The sequence below is a fragment of the Accipiter gentilis genome, chromosome 20 (genome assembly GCF_929443795.1).
Source record: "Accipiter gentilis chromosome 20, bAccGen1.1, whole genome shotgun sequence".
In the NCBI taxonomy this organism is placed as follows: domain Eukaryota; kingdom Metazoa; phylum Chordata; class Aves; order Accipitriformes; family Accipitridae; genus Astur; species Astur gentilis.
Window position 1 is genome coordinate 21,769,954 of NC_064899.1, and position 19,151 is coordinate 21,789,104.

Here is a 19,151-nt window from a genome sequence, read left to right on the forward strand (position 1 = left end):
TATCTCCCTATTCTGTTCTTAAAACCCATTTTAGTGGTTTTATACTGTCAGAATTAACTACTGAAACCAAGGATAGTATGGTACTAATTATTGGTATCTGTGTGTAGACCACTGGGGTAAATATTTCTTCATGGAAAATGGAAATCCCTCTCCCTTCCAGGAGTTTGAACTGCAAATTTATCTCCTCGTTGCTCAACAGAAATAGGTAGGAAACACGAGTTGTCACTAGGAGTCCAAAGGCAGGATCTCTGATAGTCCTCTTGCATCTTTTTGATGACCTCCGGCGTTTCTTCACTTGTGAGCTGACCTGCAGAGCTCAGCCCCTTCCTTCCTTGCTGAGAGCTCCTCTGCTTTCGTCTTTGTGCCTCTCCCCATTTTTGGGTCTCTCTTGGTGTTAGTGGTAGTGTTTGCCATGCCCTCAGCTGGGTGCAGCCCTCTGGCAGGTACTCAGGGCTCTCCACATACCAGAGTTTGCTCATTTGAGCATGTTCAAAATGCACAGCCTGTATCACCTTGTTCAGTGGAGACATTTCCTTAGCGTATGAATATTTCTGTGCATTCACCCCCAAGGTGTCTTTTTTTTTTTCTTCCCTTCTTTTCTTGTATTCCCTCCTCATCAGGCTCCAGCTTAATTTACCCTTTCAAGTAAGATGTTTGCTTTCTTCTCCGCAGCTCCTGACCTCTGGAACTGCTTTCTAGAGTTCACGCCTCAGAACCCTGGCTTTTAAATTGTATTTTTAAGTGACTGCTTAATTCTGAAAATGTGGAAGAAAGCTTGTGGAAAGTGTGTGGGGATGGGCAAAGCATCTGTGCTACGGCTTCCTCACTGCGGTCAAAATTTATCTGTGCTGTCTGGCTAGGCTTGCATCCCCTCCCCAGTAATATCAGCATTGTGGTGACATACAGAAGAGCTGCCATTTTATCTGCCCCTAGCAATTGTAATATCTTCTAGAGACTATGCCAGGTTTAGTCATCTGCTCTTGCTTAACTTGCCCAACTTAGTCCTTGCTCTGAGACACCGACAGAGACACAGCTGAGCACTAAGACACATTTCTCTGGCTTGCTGCTTAGTTCACCATCAGCTATCACTTAATACACACATTTTATTCCTTGCTATGCTTGGTCATTTCCAATCTTCCTATTTTTCCTGCCCAGTCAACCCTAAACTGGAGTTTCTTTCCAGCTCCTCATCCTGTTTTTTTTGGAATAAGTTATTTTTATCTTCTGTCCCCATCTCAGCAGGCTTTGTCCCAGGTAACTTTTGCTCCCATTCCGAGTTCAACTTTTGTCCCTTTGTATTTAAATCAGACTGCTACTGCTCTGATATACCCTGAATGCCAGCTAGGGGAGCAGGGGACTTAGATGTGTCTTGTCCCAGACGGGACCTTCCAGGAGATGGCATGTGCATAGCCTGGGCAGGCCCAAGAGCTGAGACGCTTGCAGTTTGAAATGGAATTTGGCTCTTAAGGTTTATAATGAAAATGTACTGACTGTGCTTTTCCAAGTGTATTTAAATTTGGGATTTTGAAGGGATAGAATATGTCCCACTCAAATCATCCTTCTGTCAAACTTTATGTGCCTGCTAAAGCCTAATGGGTGCAGGAATGTTTCAGACAAAGGGTTTTCAGAAGGCAGCACAGGTAATGTAATTTTTCTTAGGTCTGTTTCTTGCAAAGAGTGCAACTGTCTTGTGTCCAGTAATAAAGCTGAGAGAGACATCTAGCAGGAAAAATTTCAATGCGCATAGTTTGGCAAAGTTACGCTCCATGGTTTTATCATTGGAAAGAATTAGAGGCCGTTTTTACTGCTTCTTCCCTCAAACTTAGAACTATAAGCTTCGTCGAAAACGAGGCTTTGGTTTGATATGGTGCAGTCTTCAAAAACTGGTGCTGGCTGTCCCCCACCACGACACTTCCCTCTCTGCTATCTTGACAAAACCTTGTGCTGGCTGTTACCTAACGCTTAGCACTTTGCTATCTGTTGTGCTCTTACAAGGTAAGGCTCTGACTTTTCTTTTTTCTTTTTAATTGGTGACAGTTTCTTTCCCCAAGAACTGAAGTCGATGGCCGCGGGACACCGAAGCGAAGCCACTCTAATGCCAAGCTGATGCCCCAAGGGGCAAGGGGGTGTCCCACTGCTCCCGCTCAGCAGTGCTCAGTGCAGACAAGTCACCCACAAGGGATAACCTGGCAGAAAACTCACTTTTCTTTTGGAGGAGGACTAGGTCTCTGCTGGTTGTGATCCTTTGAGCCAGCTCCCTGCGGGGTCTGACAAGGACCCATCGGTCAGGCGCTGCCTGTGCCAGGGGAGCAGGGAGAGCGCAGGGGTGGAGAGGGGACGTGGGAGAAGAGGCGCTGGCAGCAGCGACCTGTCAAAACAGCTCATTAAGGCAAATGGGCTATAACTTCCCGTTTGCACCTTTTCCGCCCCTATTTTTCAATTCATCAAAAACACACTTGCTCTTTTTCTAGTGTTCTGTAAGCATACCTGCCTCCAACCTCTTCTTAAAAGTTACTCCCCGAGACTGAGTATTGTAAAGGGAATTGCATCAGGTCCTGCCTCCTTGAAAATACTTAGCTTATCCTAGGAGTCTTAGAACTATTTTCCTACAGAGACAAGTGTTCTTATGAAGACATTCTTGTGGTTTTGCCTCTGATGTTAATTGTGGTAGCTATCTGGGTTTCTTTTTTGCAAGAAGGGATTGAAGCTAAAAGAGCATAACTACATAGGAGTCGAGGTGCCACCTGTTTTTAGTGGTCTGCACTGAACAGTGGATCTGTATCAGGAATTGCTCATAGTATTGGAAGACAAAAGTGAGTCAAAACAATTGATGCCACATTTTTTATGTCTCCACCAAGGGGTTAGATAGGTGTCTGGTTCAGCTCAATAGGATGCTTTCCTGTTACTTTTATATCTCTTGCTGGATGTATCAATTTGTGCCTTTACCTGTCTCATTGCCCCATGTGTTTTGTGATCCTTTCACAATCCCCCGGAGGAATCTGACTTCCATTTATTGCACTCAAGTTTCATGTTGCTGAGAAGTTCTTAGTCCCTCTGCTTCTTATCTTTCCCTATCATTGGGATGCTTTGTGCTGGTGTCCTTTGCCTTGCTGCTTCTTAGCAGGTCCCACATACTGTGTCAGAAGATTTTGCACGCTATGATTGATCAAACAATGCAAATAAAGAAAGATAATATAAATTTATACAAATAGTGCAAATAATGAATATAGTGCTGTAGCAGAAATAACTTACGCAAATCAAGAGTTTTTTTCAAAAGGGTCACAGATTCTGCTGATTGCTGAACACAGATCTTGAGATTTTTGAAAGGAAGTCTGATATCAGAAAGCACTATGAATAATTTTGGAGATGGGAGAGAGATACTATGAGTCACTCGGGATCTCTAGAGCAAAGAAAAAGGCGCTAGAAAGTCTTTGGTCTGTAAGTCAGGGAAGAAGAAATTGAAGGAATATACCACTTCAGTCCTGTATGTTATCAGTTATGAAGTTTGTAAAACAGGAAGGGGAAGAGAGCACTTGCTGAGTGATGTGTAACATCTGGCCAGAAATTAAACATTCCCCAGGGTTTGCTAAAATTGCCTCTCAGTAACTTCACCAAGCTTTTTAAAACTCTTCTAAAATATTTTGCTTTATATCTCAGGTTTTCTGTGGGCTTTGTGCTCTACAAAATAACTTACCTTGTAGTGCTATCTCTGTCCTTGGTATTTTTCCAGAAGCCAGTCAATAGTCTGTGCCGTCCCTAGGTACAGTATCCTGGTGACACCAACAAGACTGGGTCGTTTGTAACGGCCCCCAGCACACACGGACGGGCTTGTGCTGCTGCACACAGCCAAAGGACGCTGTTTATGTTCTCTCACTACCAAACCTGATTATTTGAAGTTCACAGGAGAAAGTTGTAAGTGTTTAACCACAAAAGCAGGGGCAAAATACTGTTGTTTGTGTCTTGCAAACAAGTTGAGACATAAAGTTTTGATGTGTAGTCCAAACTTAAGTTTCTCTTCTGATGGAGAGAACCGCTGCAAATCTCTGGATTTTAAGGCTTTAGCATTTCCCCTCCTTCTCACACCTGGTTTTGAGATTCTCTTTTATCTTTAATTGTATCCCTTTGGCCTAGTCTTCCCACGCCCTGAATTGTTCCCTTTTCACCCCTCCTTCCTTTTCTCTTGTAGTTCTCAGGGTGGAAAAACACTTACTTAAAAAAAAGTGTGAGATGTATTTCTCCCTGTGGAATAGCTGTAATCTTAATTTAATCCAATTACGTTGGCTAAACATATTAGCTGGATGCTTTTGTTAACAGTTGACCTTTTTAAAATCTGTGTCCTTGGATTACAGAGCTGATGTCTCAGGGAGAGGAGCAGAGGTGTTTCACAACACTAGAAGCTGCCACCAATGGACTGCTGGGAGCCGGGTGCCTGTGTTGGTTACAAGGATGCAGTTAATTCAGTTTTTTCTCTGTCACCAATGAATTAATGCCTTGCCCCTTCCCACAAAGTATAGAGAAGAGTGGCTTGAGCACTTTGCACATGCTGTTACACCATGGGCTTATATGAGTTTCATGTGCTTTAACTTGCCTTTTAATAAGTTTGAGGTTTGCAAACGGAATCCAGTACAAAGATGTTAGTTAGCTATCCATAAATAAATGCATACAAATTAATTTATTTAGAGGCTTCTGTTGGTTACAGGCCCAAAGTAAATGCATAAGCTAAATCCACAATGCAGAAATATCTGTCTACAACTTCATAGCAGACTGTATTATTTTATCTTGGTTCACTGAGGAGCAGAATATGATCCAACCCTTTGGGGCAAGTCTAAAGAGCAAGCAACTATAGTACTCTGAATTACTCTACATAACTGAATAAACAACGTTCTTCAGAAACAGTTATTTGGCTTATACTTCATTAGATGTAAAACTTTTTTCTTCTTTTTCCTGTGTCTTCCCAGGTAATGTTCTTTCTATTGTTAGGATAACAAGTATCCCCAGGTTTAATTTCAGTAACCCGAGTAGCATGGCAGGGTATAGAATTGTTCCCAAAGATAGTAGATTGTGTTTCTGTCTAGGAACAAAATTCATATTGCTGGTGGTTTTCCTTGCAGTTTGTCTGTGTGTTGCATAGTTTAACAGTTTCATTCATTGTGTTTATTATTCAGGATGTACACAGCTTTCCTTTGAGTTGAATGCAACATTTAGCTCTTTCAGGGATCATCTATCTAATGCTACTTATGCTCCACCTTGCTTTCATGTAGGTAGCTTTAATGCAAACGTGCTAGTTAATCTGAAATAAATGTAGTGGTTGTGCTTTCAGTGAGGACAATTGTTGAGAAGCAGAGGAGAGCAGTTGTTCAATGCTGCTTTTGATGCTGTGTCTTGTATTTCATTGATGGAAAGTTTATACTAGTTGGAAGCTACTGGTCCTCTCAAAGCCATCCTTTCAAATGGTGAAGGAAAAACATAACTTGCACTAGTACTACCTGTGCAGAAACTTACATGGATATAAGGAGTTTTTCAAAAGAAATGTAGCTTTGTGGGTGCATATGTATGTGTGCTTGAGAGATTCTCTTTGTTGTTCTTAACTGACATGTTCTCAACTCAAGTGAGGGTAGAAATCTTTCATATGTATTTAAGAAGGTCCAGACTAGACTGAAGTGGATCATACAACTGTCACTCAGCTTTTCAAATTAAAAAAATTGCTGAATTTTCAAATAAAAGCCCCATGAACCTAGCCTTTGAGAGAGACATATTTAAGTCCACCTTAGGATTCCAGTAAATATTCAGATTCCCTTGTGAATATGGGGTATGAACCTGTACTGATACCTTGCTGTGAAAAGTTCACTGCTGTCTGCCTTTCCTGTAGCCCCAATATTGTGTTTGATAAAGCAAAATACACTTCTTAACAATCCATCAATTAAGAAAAAATGATTTTTTTAACAGGCGAAACGAAGGCTGGAGCTAGGAGAAAGCGGCCACCAGTATCTTGCTGAAGGACTAAAGACTCCAAAGGGGAAAGGAAGAGCTGCGACAAGAAGTCCAGATAGTCCAAAAAGTAAGGGAACTTGTAACACGCCGTATGGCACAGTGTTTTTTATTTTACTAGCCTGGGATTGGAGCGAACCGGTACAACAGGCTGCGTTACCTAGCTAAAAGAATGTGTTTATTACTATCCTCACCTGGATGTTCGTGCAACACACTGAATCCCGCAGCCAGGCAGTGGACAAGTTTGTGGCGTGCATCGGTCGGTGCAGAGCTGCTGAGCGGCTGCAGAGGCTCTTGGCTGTTAGGTCTGTCCCTCTGCCTGCAGCCTCTCCGTCCAGGGCCTCCTCTTCAGCCAAGGACATGAAGTTAGGGATGATGCTTAGGAGAGGTAGATGCTGAGGAATGAAGGTACTATGATGGGATCAAACGCACAGTTATTAGGCAAGGCTAATCAGGCCAGACTCCTCCTTCCCCGCTAAAGTTACAGCAGCTGATTGGCAGGGGTTCTTCCCCCAGGCAGGGATTTGCAAAGAGTGGTAGCTGTGCCTCAGCAGCATCGCACGCTAAATGCTTTTTGTGGGCTCTGAGCTGTCTTCTCTCACTGCAGAGTGACTAGATTATTACTGCCACTGCTTAGTTGCTGCAAATATTAATTTTTGCACATCTATATTGTCTCGGGCAGTAGGTTTCTTGCAACAGGAGCTGTGGGGTAGAGCCTTGCCATCTTGTTTGGGGGATTTCAGCAGGAGAATTAAGCTTGCATAGGGAGGCAAACAGGGAAAGGGGAGGACTGGGGCAGCAGTGGTAGTGACGGGAGAGCAAGAGATGTGAGGGGGTACTTTCTTGTCCCCTCTCACTGGTCTAAGTGCTTGCTTCTGTTGAGGCAGATAGGAAAAATGACATTAACTAAAGATACAAACTTAAAGTGGACAAGTTAAACAACCCCAGTTGTTTTAATTAAACTAAACTTCGTTAAGCTAAATGAAATCCATTTTAAATTGAAGTGTGTTTTCACAGAAGTTCAGTACCGTTCAGAGCATAGGATGCTGCTGCAGTGTTGGTAAGGCTGTACAGAGGACTTCTTGGTGCATGACCAGGAGCACATGCCATTTTAGGTGGGGGTCAAGGCCTCTTGTCCTTATCACTCCGACTCTCTCATTCTTTTCCAAACCCCAAAAGAAAAACAAACAAACAGAGCCCACCCTGCTCTAAATTCACAAGGTCGCCTAAGTGATACAAATATTCCTCCATTTCCCAGTGCAGACAAGCCCTCAATCTACCAGAGAATGAGGTACAGCTAGCTGGTTCTCTTTGCAAACAGGCAATGACTTCATTTTCACTGAAAAGCCGTCATATTCTTAAAAATATTTCAGGGTAGTCTAAAGGTTTACTTTCAGGTAGGATTTCAATTTTGACTACCTTCTGCAATTAAATGTGGGACCTGAACCTTGAAAACATGAAAATGACCACCAGATCAGCCTAAGATCCATCCTGCATAATACTTCAAGTGAATTAAAGGTTTGAGATGTACCAGCCCAGCAGACTTCTAATAATGGCTGGCTCATTTCCCTTGACACAAAGGCCTCAAACATTTAGTATTAGAAATTATTCTGATCTAAGTATTTAAACTCTTAAAAGCGCATCTATTAAGTATATGATGTTGCAGTTGTGCATGAGAACAGCGAGTTGTCTAGTAAGATCCAAGCTGTTTGCTGACTTCTAATTTAGAAGTGAATACTCTTGCCCAGTTTGAGCATTGTTTGGTTATGGAGAAATGATGATTATAAATTGTATCTTACGTCAGTCTCCTTCAATTCACTTGAGTTTTCTGTAAGCCGTGGAGTCTGGTGCTGATGGAATCCATCATTGTGTTCACCCACTGAAGTACACCTAAGTCCTGCTTAATTGCATGTGAAACACTTATCTTACAAGAGGGAAAAATCAAACCCTGATGAAAGCTGGCTATCAGCCTGATGAAGGAGAGTCATAGGGGAATTTTTGGTATTGCTGCCAGGATAAATAGATACTAAAAATACTATTAAGAATTCACATAGTGAAAGCCTAAGTAGAATATTGCTATATGTATCCGTCGGACTAATGGAAATATTTGCATTTAAAAAAATGTATATATTTGCTCATGTACCTGTGACTTTTGGAAAAGTACATCTTGAAATACAAATAAATACCTAGTGGTAAGTTGTGTCTTAATGCAGAGGTTTGAGAGATTTCTTTAGTAAAAATGAAAGAAATATCTGTAATACATATCCTTTCATTTCTGGATGCTGCTTTTGGAACCAAAGAGAGAAAAACTGATTTATCTGTCTGGGGTTTTTTTTTTTTTTTGTTTTGTTTTTTTCTTTTCTTTCCAAGCTCCAAAATCTCCTTCAGAAAAGACTCGGTATGATACATCACTTGGCCTTCTTACAAAGAAATTCATTCAGTTGCTGAGCCAATCTCCTGATGGGGTCTTAGATTTGAACAGAGCGGCAGAGGTCCTCAAGGTGCAAAAAAGGAGGATTTACGATATCACCAATGTACTGGAAGGCATCCATCTCATTAAGAAAAAATCCAAAAACAACATTCAGTGGATGTGAGTATTCATTATCCTTTTCCATTCCTGCTGGCTGATTTCACTGTCACAGAGCAGCAGTGTTTTTCTTTTCCCACCTTCCATTCTAAGACTTTGCTCCAAGCAATCATCCAAAATGCCTTCCATCAGGATAAAGCTTTCTTTTTCTGTTAAGACAGGTTTTCAGTGTATAAATAGCATTTGTCAGGGAAATTAAACCAACATTTTGTCTGAATACTGGATTAACTCATTTGCTTCTCCAAGTTGAGTAAGTTTTTAGGTAAATGTCCCTACCTACTGCTTTCCTCAGTCTTTTTCAGGGTGTGGTTAGAGGAGCTAGAAGCAAGATTTTGGAAGTGCTTAGGAATAATCAACTTTTCCATCTCGGTAGCAGTCCAAAATGTGTTGTCATGATAAAAAGATGCTTCTTCTGGAAAGCATAGTTTATGTTGACTCGCTATGGGCAGGTTTAGGGAGAATGGGCTAAGAACTTGATCTGCAGTGTAAAACCCTGCCTCTTCCCTTTCCCTTAGCATAGGGTCAAGTTGTACAAATATGAAAAGGTGTCTTCCTTCTTTGTGTCTGTAGGGGCTGCAGTCTGTCAGAGGATGGTGGCATGCTGGCACAGCGTCAAGGCCTCACGAAGGAGGTGACCGAACTGACTCAGGAAGAGAAGAAACTGGATGAGCTAATCCAAAGCTGCACCCTGGACCTCAAGCTTCTAACGGAGGACACAGAGAATCAGAGATATCCTTTTTCCCAAAATCTCGGAGGTGGTTAGTCTCCTTGCTGTGCCCTGTAATGCTAGGAAAATTCCTCTACATAATGTGATATAAAGCATCAGAAATTTCAAGAAGTTGGCTAATGGGTTTTAATGTAGTTCTATATAAAAGTTACTTGAGCCACTTGCACCCGTAGTGCTTCTGGAATGTCAAAAGAAAAAAGAAAAGGTGGTATATGAAGAAGCCCGTTAACATCCGTGTTCACATAGAGTAGAACCAACAATCTAGCTGATTAACAAATGACAACATCCAACAACCCTGTCCTTTTTCGACTATTTTGGGCCTAGAGCAAACCCTGTTTTTATGTGTGCAGAAATTATAAAGGCATGCAGACAAAGTCTTTGCTAAGGTAACGGAGTTTTGCGTGTGTGTGTACTCATTATTTTTTTTTTTTTAATTTAAACTACTGTGTATATACATTACAGGCACAGAGAGGAAAATAAAGTTAGGAGTCAGTTTAGTCTGAAACTTGCAACAAATTTTCAGATTCCTCTGGTTAGAGAATCTATAATAGAGTATCATAGATAAAAGTTTTATGAGCTCTCAAAATTACTATTTTGGACTGATAACAGCAATGCTCAATTGCATAAGGTTTATATGACTTCAGATATCTTGGCTGTTAATATCCCTTGTAATTAACCAATTGTCATTTTCACTAGATTTCCCACCCATTAGCAACAGAAGGAAGCATTTTATTAAATGCTGATGTGAAAACTATTAGTACTTTTTATAACGAGTAGTTCTTAAAGAGCATCCAGTAAGGTGGACTTCTTTGTTCTGAAGGATCGGGAATAACTACGGGAGTGTCAGTAAGAAGTATGTGAACTATGTAAGTACTGTCTGTTGACTAGCTTTCATACACATTTCGAGACGTAAGCAAAGATCACCAAGTGGCATAGGGAGTAGGGTCAGCACAGCCTTCAGCTAAGAGCTTGATCCCTGAAGAGATTTAAACAAGACAAAACTGAGCATTACGATTCTTTGTTTTTCTAGTGCTGATTCCTGGTAGCGATGGTAGCGATCCCTGCCCTGCCACTGCTGGCTGCCGTGGGGATGGGCGAGCAGGGATCAGCGTTAGCAGCATGTTGGCCTCGTGCTTTTGGATTTAGGAGAGTGTATTCCCCAAATCCTTCTGTGACTGTAAGTTTAGTGATAATACTAGTGATTGTTGAGGAAGGAATGCATGTGAAACCTGGGGATGAATCTGAGTGCATCCCAGTACTGTCTTTCGCCCACCTCACTGAAGTCTGACATGAGATGACCTGCTGAATACTCATGGAGCTGAGAAGCCTCTTGCTTTGCTTAATCACTGAAGATGAAGTTTCTGCTTTTGAAGGTTTTTTTTCTTTTCCCTCACGATTAGGTAGTGTGCTTCCTTGTCTCCCTTAAACAGAATCAGAAAGTAACCGATTGCTACCTTGAATGTTTTGGGGTATGCCCAGCATTAGCATGGGGAGCCTTTATCTACAGCAATGAAGATTGTTGTTTTATCTGAAAACCGTGCAATCCTTTCCTTTGTTCGTATAGTGACAGTCACTGTAATTTGTACTCTGCCTTTGCAAACCTTACTAAACAAGTGGTAAAAGCCTTGGTAAAGCTGCTTGGGCGAAAGCTGACCTGTCACTTTGCCTCTTGACCTGTTAGGTCCAAGTTAGGTGTGACATGTATTAGTGTTTTGAGCTTGGGCTGTCTGTCTTGCTGTACTGCATGGTAACAGTACACTTTTACCAAAATTGTTCTCATTTCCACCCCCAAAAAGTATAATATTAAATTAGGCTTTTTATTTCTATGGCATAAACATTGATAGATACCTCACAGATGACAAAACTGAAGAGCTGGAAGCGCTTGCATGTCATTGTGGCCATTGCACAGTTCTTTTTGCAACCAAAAGCACTGTGACACCTCAGTTACATGGGTCAGTAAGTGAGGCAACACTGCGGTAACCCACTAAAACACTCATGTTGACTTGGACAAATTCGTGTTGAACAGCAAAATATTCATATTCATTCCATGCTTATGCAGAAATTGACCTTGTCAAGTTGTTTAAAGTAGTTTAAACAGGTGTTGGAAATATTTTTATATAATATAAGTTAATGTATAAATATATGAGTATTGTGTAAATGTTTATACATCTATATGTTTATTTATATGTTGTATAAAAGTTTACAAAAACCCCTTAAATGAAAACCGAAATTATGATTTTGTTGATGACTTCAGAAATATATTGTATATGCACATCTATAACATGCTTCTGTAAATTCCTTTACATTTTTTCTGAGATTTCCAGTTCTCTGCATTTTGATAGCAAGTGTGTAAAAAAAAAAAATTTTGCTTCACGTAGTCTGTGAGTAATTTCAGGTTGTGGGGCTTTAGCTTATGTAGCTTTATGTGTGTAAAGGAGGAAAGAAGCACTAAGCACAGAGAATCCCTTTTGTCACTCGGTAGTGGCCCTGGGAAGTTCTCACACAGCTTCGCTACAATCACAACCAGTATAGAGAATAGAAAACTTTGGGCTAAGAGCAACGTAGCCATGAGAAAATGGAAAAATAATTCAAAGACTTCTGCCTCTTCTAATAGTCTGAATATATTGTAACTGGGGTTGGAAAGTTCCTTAACAGTAATTACATTAGCTTATGTGACGTATCAAGATATTCGAAAAATTAGTGGCCTTAAAGACCAAACTGTTATAGTTGTGAAAGCTCCTCCAGAAACAAGACTTGAAGTGCCTGACCCAGTGGAGGTAAGGAGAACCTGGCATTTCCTGCCAGGTTATATATCATTTTTCTATTGTTGTGAGTCTTACTATGGTAACTGATGCAGAAGTTGGATTGTATTGGCATACAGTCCTACATTCATCCGTCTTACAAACTTCAGACTTTTTTTTTTTTTAAAGGAAGGGGAAACTTTAAAAATCAATTTACACAGGGCAATCATTATTTGTTCCTTTTCTTTCGGTTCCAGCTTTCCTTCAAAGTAATCCATGCTATTTACAGATACTCTCTTTTACTCTCTTTTGCTATACTTTATGTAAAGAACAGCTCTTCCTTGACAGTCAAAATTTCCTGTTTGTAACCATGTAAAATCTTTCTCTTAAGAGATTCAGCTCTTTTTTTTGTTTTTTTAGCTTTTTATGTGGTTTTATTTAAAAAGTTCATGGATAACTCAATGCCTTAAGCATCTTGATGACTCGTATTATTGATACCCTAATTTATTGAGACATATGTTTTCATGTAGGGTTTCCTTTTCTGAAGTACTACAGTTATTTGTAGAAACCAGTGTTTCCTGAAATCCATTTTTGCCCTTCCTTCTTCCATCACCATCTTTGCTTCATTGACAGTGATTTTACACATCTGTGTAAAACTTTATACATTCTGCTAGTGCACTTCTTGTTTGCTATCGTGAAATCTGTAGGGGATGGGGATTTCCTTTCCTATTTTAAGTATTTCTATTTCTGAAGCTGTGTTCATCTGTGCCTCTTCTGTTGCCCCTTGCTATTCAAGCCACAGTCTCTCTGAGTGCTGGCTTTTGTATACGAGATGTCTGGCTGTCATTCTTTTGTTTCTTATCTCAGGTAGATGTCTAGGGTAATTTAGCTGCTTCCTTTATGTCACAATTGCAGAGAAAAATGCTTCAGGTGGCTTTTCTTTGAAGATATCCTCAGGGAATAGCTTTACTTTTCTTCATTCCTCTCATGGTTTATGAACCACATGGTTCAGCTGCTCCTGGGATTTTATCTTGGTGGTAAAAGTGTGCTGCATTACAATTCCCAGTTGTTCTGACAGACCCAAGTACATTGGGCAAATGGAATTTGCAGGAGCCACTGCTTTAGAGAATCAAGAAGTGTACCTAATTTCTTCACTCAAGGAGCAATTGGAGAGAGGGCTAACCCCCAAACTCCTCTGTGTTGTGTTCGTACCTCTGCGTTACTCCTTCATCCCTGCCATTGTGCCGGTTCCAGTGAGCCCAGGGCTACCTGCTGCTGGGTGGGCAGGAACAGACTCTGGGATTCCCTGTCACTTCTTTTCCTAAGATTATTTTTCACTTGCTTTAGGCCCATTATGGTTTCCATTCTCTTTTTTCTTTTTTTTTTCTCCCTTTTGTCCTTAATTTCCCCTTTGAACCTAGGTGCAGGTTTTGGAACAATAAATCATTTTGCTGCAATGAGGAAGGGATATCTTTTATCGGTACCCATAAATATGTACTGTTATTGTTGCTTGCTTTCCTGCTTCTTTCCCCTAGGCGTTATGCTTTGATTTTAATTCAGTGAAATCAGGCAGTTAGAGATGCACACAATCACTAAAATTAGTGCCTAGACCTCCCTTATCCCCTATATCCAACTTATTTGATTTTCAGCTTCAGGCAGTAAAGTCCTATTTCTTTCTCTCATTTGCAGTTACAATTCAGTGTCTTTTTTTGCATATCTCAAGTCACTCAATAGTACCTTCTCCAACTTCCATCTCCTTTTTTCTAATTATCTATAGCATTGCCCTAAGTACTCTTTAACTGTTTTCTACGCCCTGGGGAATCCTGATTCAGTTGCTGTTTTCTGTATTTGTAAATACCGTCTGTTATGTTACATAATGGTTAGAATGCAAGTAATATGAAAAACTTTTTGTCAAAGGGCACAATAAAATGTGTTTGAAACAAGTCTGCAAAGAGGTATATAATGCCTGTATTCATGCTTTTGAAAACTATTAATGTAATACAGCTGGAGCAGATTTATTTGTAACCAGAATAATTTATGATTTTCCATCATAACATAAAGAGAAACTTTGCAGACTTTCTGTCTATATATGTCATCTTGTTTTAGTGCATTAATGTGTGAAACTTAAGAAAATGTAACTTCTTGTGACTAACTAGGAGTTCCTGTTATTCACAACCACCATCAAAATTGCTGCCTTGAGGGGGCAGAAGAACTTACATAAACAAGTTTGGGTGAACAAAACGGCATCTGTTTTTCTTTTCTTGTTATTTGGAAAAGCTTCCCTGATAAACAGGTGAACTTGCATATAGCTATTTGAGTTCAATGTGAATAAGTGCTGAAGGTTTTTTGGGGAGTGGGAAGGATGTTTTGGCATCTGTTTAAAGCAGAAACATTTACACAAATACATCCAATAATATTGTTATGTATAATAATAATAAAACCTGTGACTTGCATCCCATAGCTCCATGCCATCAGAATGCTCCAGGTTATTGTGGTTATAAGAAAATGTTAGGAGTTCAATCCTTCATACCTGTCTGGCTATGATACAACACATAAAATGGTGTGCTTCTGAGATTTGTGCCCTACAGACAGTGGGAAAAGCTTTTATGTTCTCTTCCAGTCTACATCAGCCAAACCTTTCACATCTTCAAATAAATGCATGGGGGATTTCAGGTTCTTTTGGTTAGTAAAAAAATGTATTCAAACACTCACACCCCAGTAAGAATTTACTCCATATCGTCAATATTCTGTTGTATTCATTGGTATAACATCTTATTGATGTTTGTTTTGTTAGCAGAGTGCATTGATACATTTATCTAGTACTCAAGGACCTATCGAAGTTTATCTGTGCCCAGAAGAAAACGATGCCCTCAGTCCAATGAAAACCTATAGTCAGGACCACAACGGAAATATTTCCAAAACCATTTCCAAAGGTAAAATTATTTCTTTGTAATACTAATGGCCCTTCTTCATGCTCTCATGCAAGATTTCATTTTGAACTTCAGATATCCAGCTCTTATTTTTTGGCTTTATTTTTCTTAGAAGTGAAAAGCTAGGGTATCAGTTTTCCACTGTGTCTTTCTGATTTATATAGCAGGAAATATGTTTTCCTCTGCATCAATTCTTTAAAATAAGCTTCCTATTTGCATATCATATGTAACTAAAGTTTATGCAATATTGAAGAAAGAAACAATTTAGTTGCTTTTGTGTTTTCAAACAGGACAGTAGCAGCAAAGATTCACCTCAACACAAGAGGCAGAAATCTCTGTGTATGGTCTATGCAGCTACAGCGTCACTGATGACATCTCTTGCCTAGAAAGTTTTCACTTTGACTATGAATTCCACCAAAAAATTGGCATGTCTTGCTACACTTTATTTTTTCTTTTCCCCAGTAGTTGTTTAAACCTTGTAAAATAATTTTTTAGTAGAAAAGTCACTGGTGATGGCAACATGAGCATTTTTGAGAAGCCCTTTCTACATATCAAAAACAAGCTAGAAATTATACAGAGGCTGTATTTTGTTGAAATGATGCTTTATGAAAGGCCCTTTATGTAGTGGGTACTTTGTTTGATCTGTGTCTGTTATTTCTAATGAGATTAAGTGTGCCATCTTTATTTGTTCTCTTCCCCCTCTTACAGAAGTGGCTTCTGCTAACTCAGGACAAGGTGACTGCTCAGTAAATATGGCAACAATCTCTCCGTTGGCTTCTCCAGCCAACCTTCTACAGCAGACCGAGGACCAAATTCCCTCAAACTTTGAAGGACCATTTGTGAATTTGCTGCCTCCTCTGCTTCAGGAAGATTATTTGCTGAGCCTTGGGGATGAAGAAGGCATCAGTGACCTCTTTGATGCTTACGATTTAGAGAAGCTTCCTTCGTTGGTGGATGAATTTATATACAGCTGATTCTCTTAAATGCTGTCCATATCTAAATCATTTTTTTAATGGAATCAAAAAACCTGCCATCATTCAGAGTTGTCCCCTACTTACTATAAAATAGCATTATTAAATAAACTAGGCTCTCGAACAGTGCTGATATTTTAATGAAATACTCCCTAAAATACTATAAACGGGAAGCAAAGGCTTTTACAGCAAGGCCTTCTCCTTGACCCTGAGCTCCAGCGCCTTGTGAGTCAGCAAGTGCAAGCAGGTGACCGTAAATGTTTTGTCTTCACACTCCCCCAGTCTCTGCTTACCGTGACAAGTGGGCTTACGGAGAAGGGCTCAATGAACTGCTTTAGTCCTAAATTACAATTTTATAATAGTATTTCAGGTCGTGCCTTCTGCAGAGAATGCATGTCTCTTGAGTGTCACAACATGGATTGTACCTGCAGTGAACATAAATATGAAGTAATGCAAAAGTGTGAAATGGGATTCTTCAGCTACTTGTGGGAATGTTTAAATTGCTGTCATAATGCTCATTTTGAGCTGTGTATATGTCTCATTATGAGGTCAAATACTTATGTCCTTAAAAGCTTTTAATAAAAAAATACACTGTAAATGTAGTGTATATTGCAAATATTGAAAAGTATAAAGTTCTGCCACTTCTCGTAGTAATCACAGATTTTTAAAGATGCTTGTGTGTGTGTGTGAAAGTAGTTTTTGTTGGTTGTTTTTTTAAACTAGAACGAAGATGCACAGTTCAATTTTACTGCCCCCAGTGTGCATTAGAACTGGTACATAAATTTTTGTGGTACTAAGTGGGGCTTTGTGTTAAGTGCCTACTAGAGATGCACTGTGGGTTTTTCCCTCTATGGAAAACACTTATGCCAAGCTTTGTTTGTTCAATATATCATATTTATCTCAGTGGGTTAGCTTCCTCTGCTTACAGCTTTTTATAATTCTCTTCGCCAGCAAAATGGAACTAATTTTTTTCCAAAGTACATAACTGTAAGTACCACATCAACTGAATTGCATTTATTTTTTGAAGATCTTTGGTAGTATAGTATAGTACCAATATTTATTTTTTGAACGTGAGAGGAATTCTAAGAAGTCTTAAATAATTTTTTTTTTTGAGTGTAAAATATGTTGCCATGTTCTGGGCTAAATTAATGTAATGTTGATTAGATGATGCCCATATAATCCTTTTGTTTGCATTACTGTTGTGCTTATCTGACATACTCAGAAAATTAGTACTATTTGTACTGTAGTAGGATATTATGTATGCAGGTTTTCTGGTACCATTGAGTTGCTGCTATGAAAGCTCACACATGAAAAGGCAAGAAGTCACAGTACTAATAAGAGAACTGTATGACTGTGTGAGTTTTGGAATATAACAAATGTATAAAGGGCAACACATAAAGAACTGTTAAACAGTGTTAAGTGTGTGTTTATATGTACAAATGTGTGCATAGATCATTCAGCAGTTGTATTTAAGTTGATAAATGTTCTCAACTCACACTTTAGTTATCTAGCAGTTTTGTACAATAGAATTAATTTGTAAACACTGCCAGAATATTTTCTAGCTGGTTTGTAATTTTTTAAGAGTTTTTTTAGATGTGGATCTGTAAATAAAATTGTAGTATTTAAAGTTTTCGTCTTGTGGAAGAGGAAAGTAAAAGTTGTGTGAGCATGAAGATTTGCGAGACAAAGGGGCACTTTTGCGGGGGAAGAGAAAATGAAGACTAACGCAGACCATCTTTTTTTGTACAAATTAAACACTTGTCCCAATGTGTGTGGGCAAAATACTAATCTAATTTAGCTTTGCATTGTATGCTAGTTTAAAAAAAAAACCTCTGTAAAATACTGTAAAAAAAACCAAACAAAAAACAACAAAAAAAGCTTTTATGGTGAGTTTTGTAAATAGATTTATTAAAGGATGACCTGTTCTCTAGCTGTGATCTTACCACTTCAAATGGATGTAATTTGAATAAATTTTGTATGGTAATGAATCAATAAAAAGGATTTTTTAAAGAGTTTAGATTTGTATACAGCTATGTAAATTCTTCTTACTCTTGGTGCCAATCATGCTGGTTCTTGGAACCTAGCTGTTACTATTTTCATTATTAGTGCTCACACTCATTTGACACCAGGTATGTTTCAATGCTTTTTTTTTTTTATTATGCCAACAGTAAGTTCAACATTTTTTTTTCTTAAGCCAGAGTGAAACAAGAATAAGACATGTAAAGAGACATAGGAGGAGATCCAAAGGTTGGGATAACAGGTTTATTTTTATTTATCCCCCCCCCCCCCCCCCATGAACTATGAACAGACTTCTTTCAAACTTCATAGAAATTGGGTTATTCTAGAATTAAATGACATGAAAGCAAGTGTTGAGGATCCTTTTAACCTTCCTACTGATAATTCTCCAGAAGTCTCCTAATAGAAGCTTTGAAAAGAAGGAGTTCTGTTTACTTGAGTCATCTCCAACAGTCTCTTGGACCATACATGCATTTATGAACTTATACTCCCTTTCTGGTCTTGATGCTGCACCTTTCTAGATGCATGGCCATCTGTTACTAAAACAAAAAAAACCCTATAAGGATTATAAAACCACAGTAGGATCGTTTGCTTAAATATTACACTTCTGAGCAAGTCCTATGTGTCTCATGATCTTCCCTGCACACAAGGAGAAGGCTACTATTTTATCTCTTTATGTATCTGTCTGTACTCTAACTTCTGCATACAGCAGTACTGAAGGGAAAATTACAGAGAAGATCCTATGTTCTTCCATATTCCCAACAAATAATAAAGGAAGGCTAGAGGATGGTGTTCTCTGTTCTCCCTTTGAAGCAGAGATGACAATAAATGTCCTCCTTCCGTCCTATCTGTCATAGCTCCCTGGCCTGTTCTCAGTTTCTCTGTTCTACAGGTGCCATAAGCACTTTTTTATTCACTCCTAGACTCTACTACTGACTGCCAGTTTTCATGTCAGTTTCTCTCCTTTCCCTTCTGGCTTTCTGTAACTGCTTTGTAAACTTTGGATGCGATGAGTTACAGGAGAAATAAACCAGCCAGTTAAAATACTTCATTCTGCTCCCCTGAGCTAGCACAGTGCACCTCAACGTTATTCAGTGTACAAATATTAGTTTCAGTGAGGTTTTATTGTTGCCTGTATGTGCTGCATTCCTTGGCTGCCAGCAGATTGAAAAGAAGTCTGAGAAATCTTTC

General features: G+C 39.3%; 1 protein-coding gene across 9 annotated transcripts in view; it reads left to right on the top strand.

Annotated features, from left to right (window-relative positions):
* Positions 1–18,238, top strand: part of E2F3 (E2F transcription factor 3) — a 43,699-nt gene extending 25,461 nt beyond the window's left edge. For 3 of the 9 annotated variants that reach the window (XM_049823796.1, XM_049823802.1, XM_049823804.1), the window contains exons 2-7: positions 5,947–6,058; positions 8,359–8,578; positions 9,146–9,304; positions 11,965–12,079; positions 14,838–14,976; positions 15,682–18,238. In XM_049823796.1, coding sequence (XP_049679753.1) covers positions 5,947–6,058; positions 8,359–8,578; positions 9,146–9,304; positions 11,965–12,079; positions 14,838–14,976; positions 15,682–15,947 — 1,011 coding nt within the window. In that variant the 3' untranslated portion in view covers positions 15,948–18,238. The other 6 variants (XM_049823801.1, XR_007508914.1, XM_049823798.1 and 3 more) reach the window with 6 other exon arrangements.
* Positions 18,239–19,151: the final 913 nt, after the last annotated feature.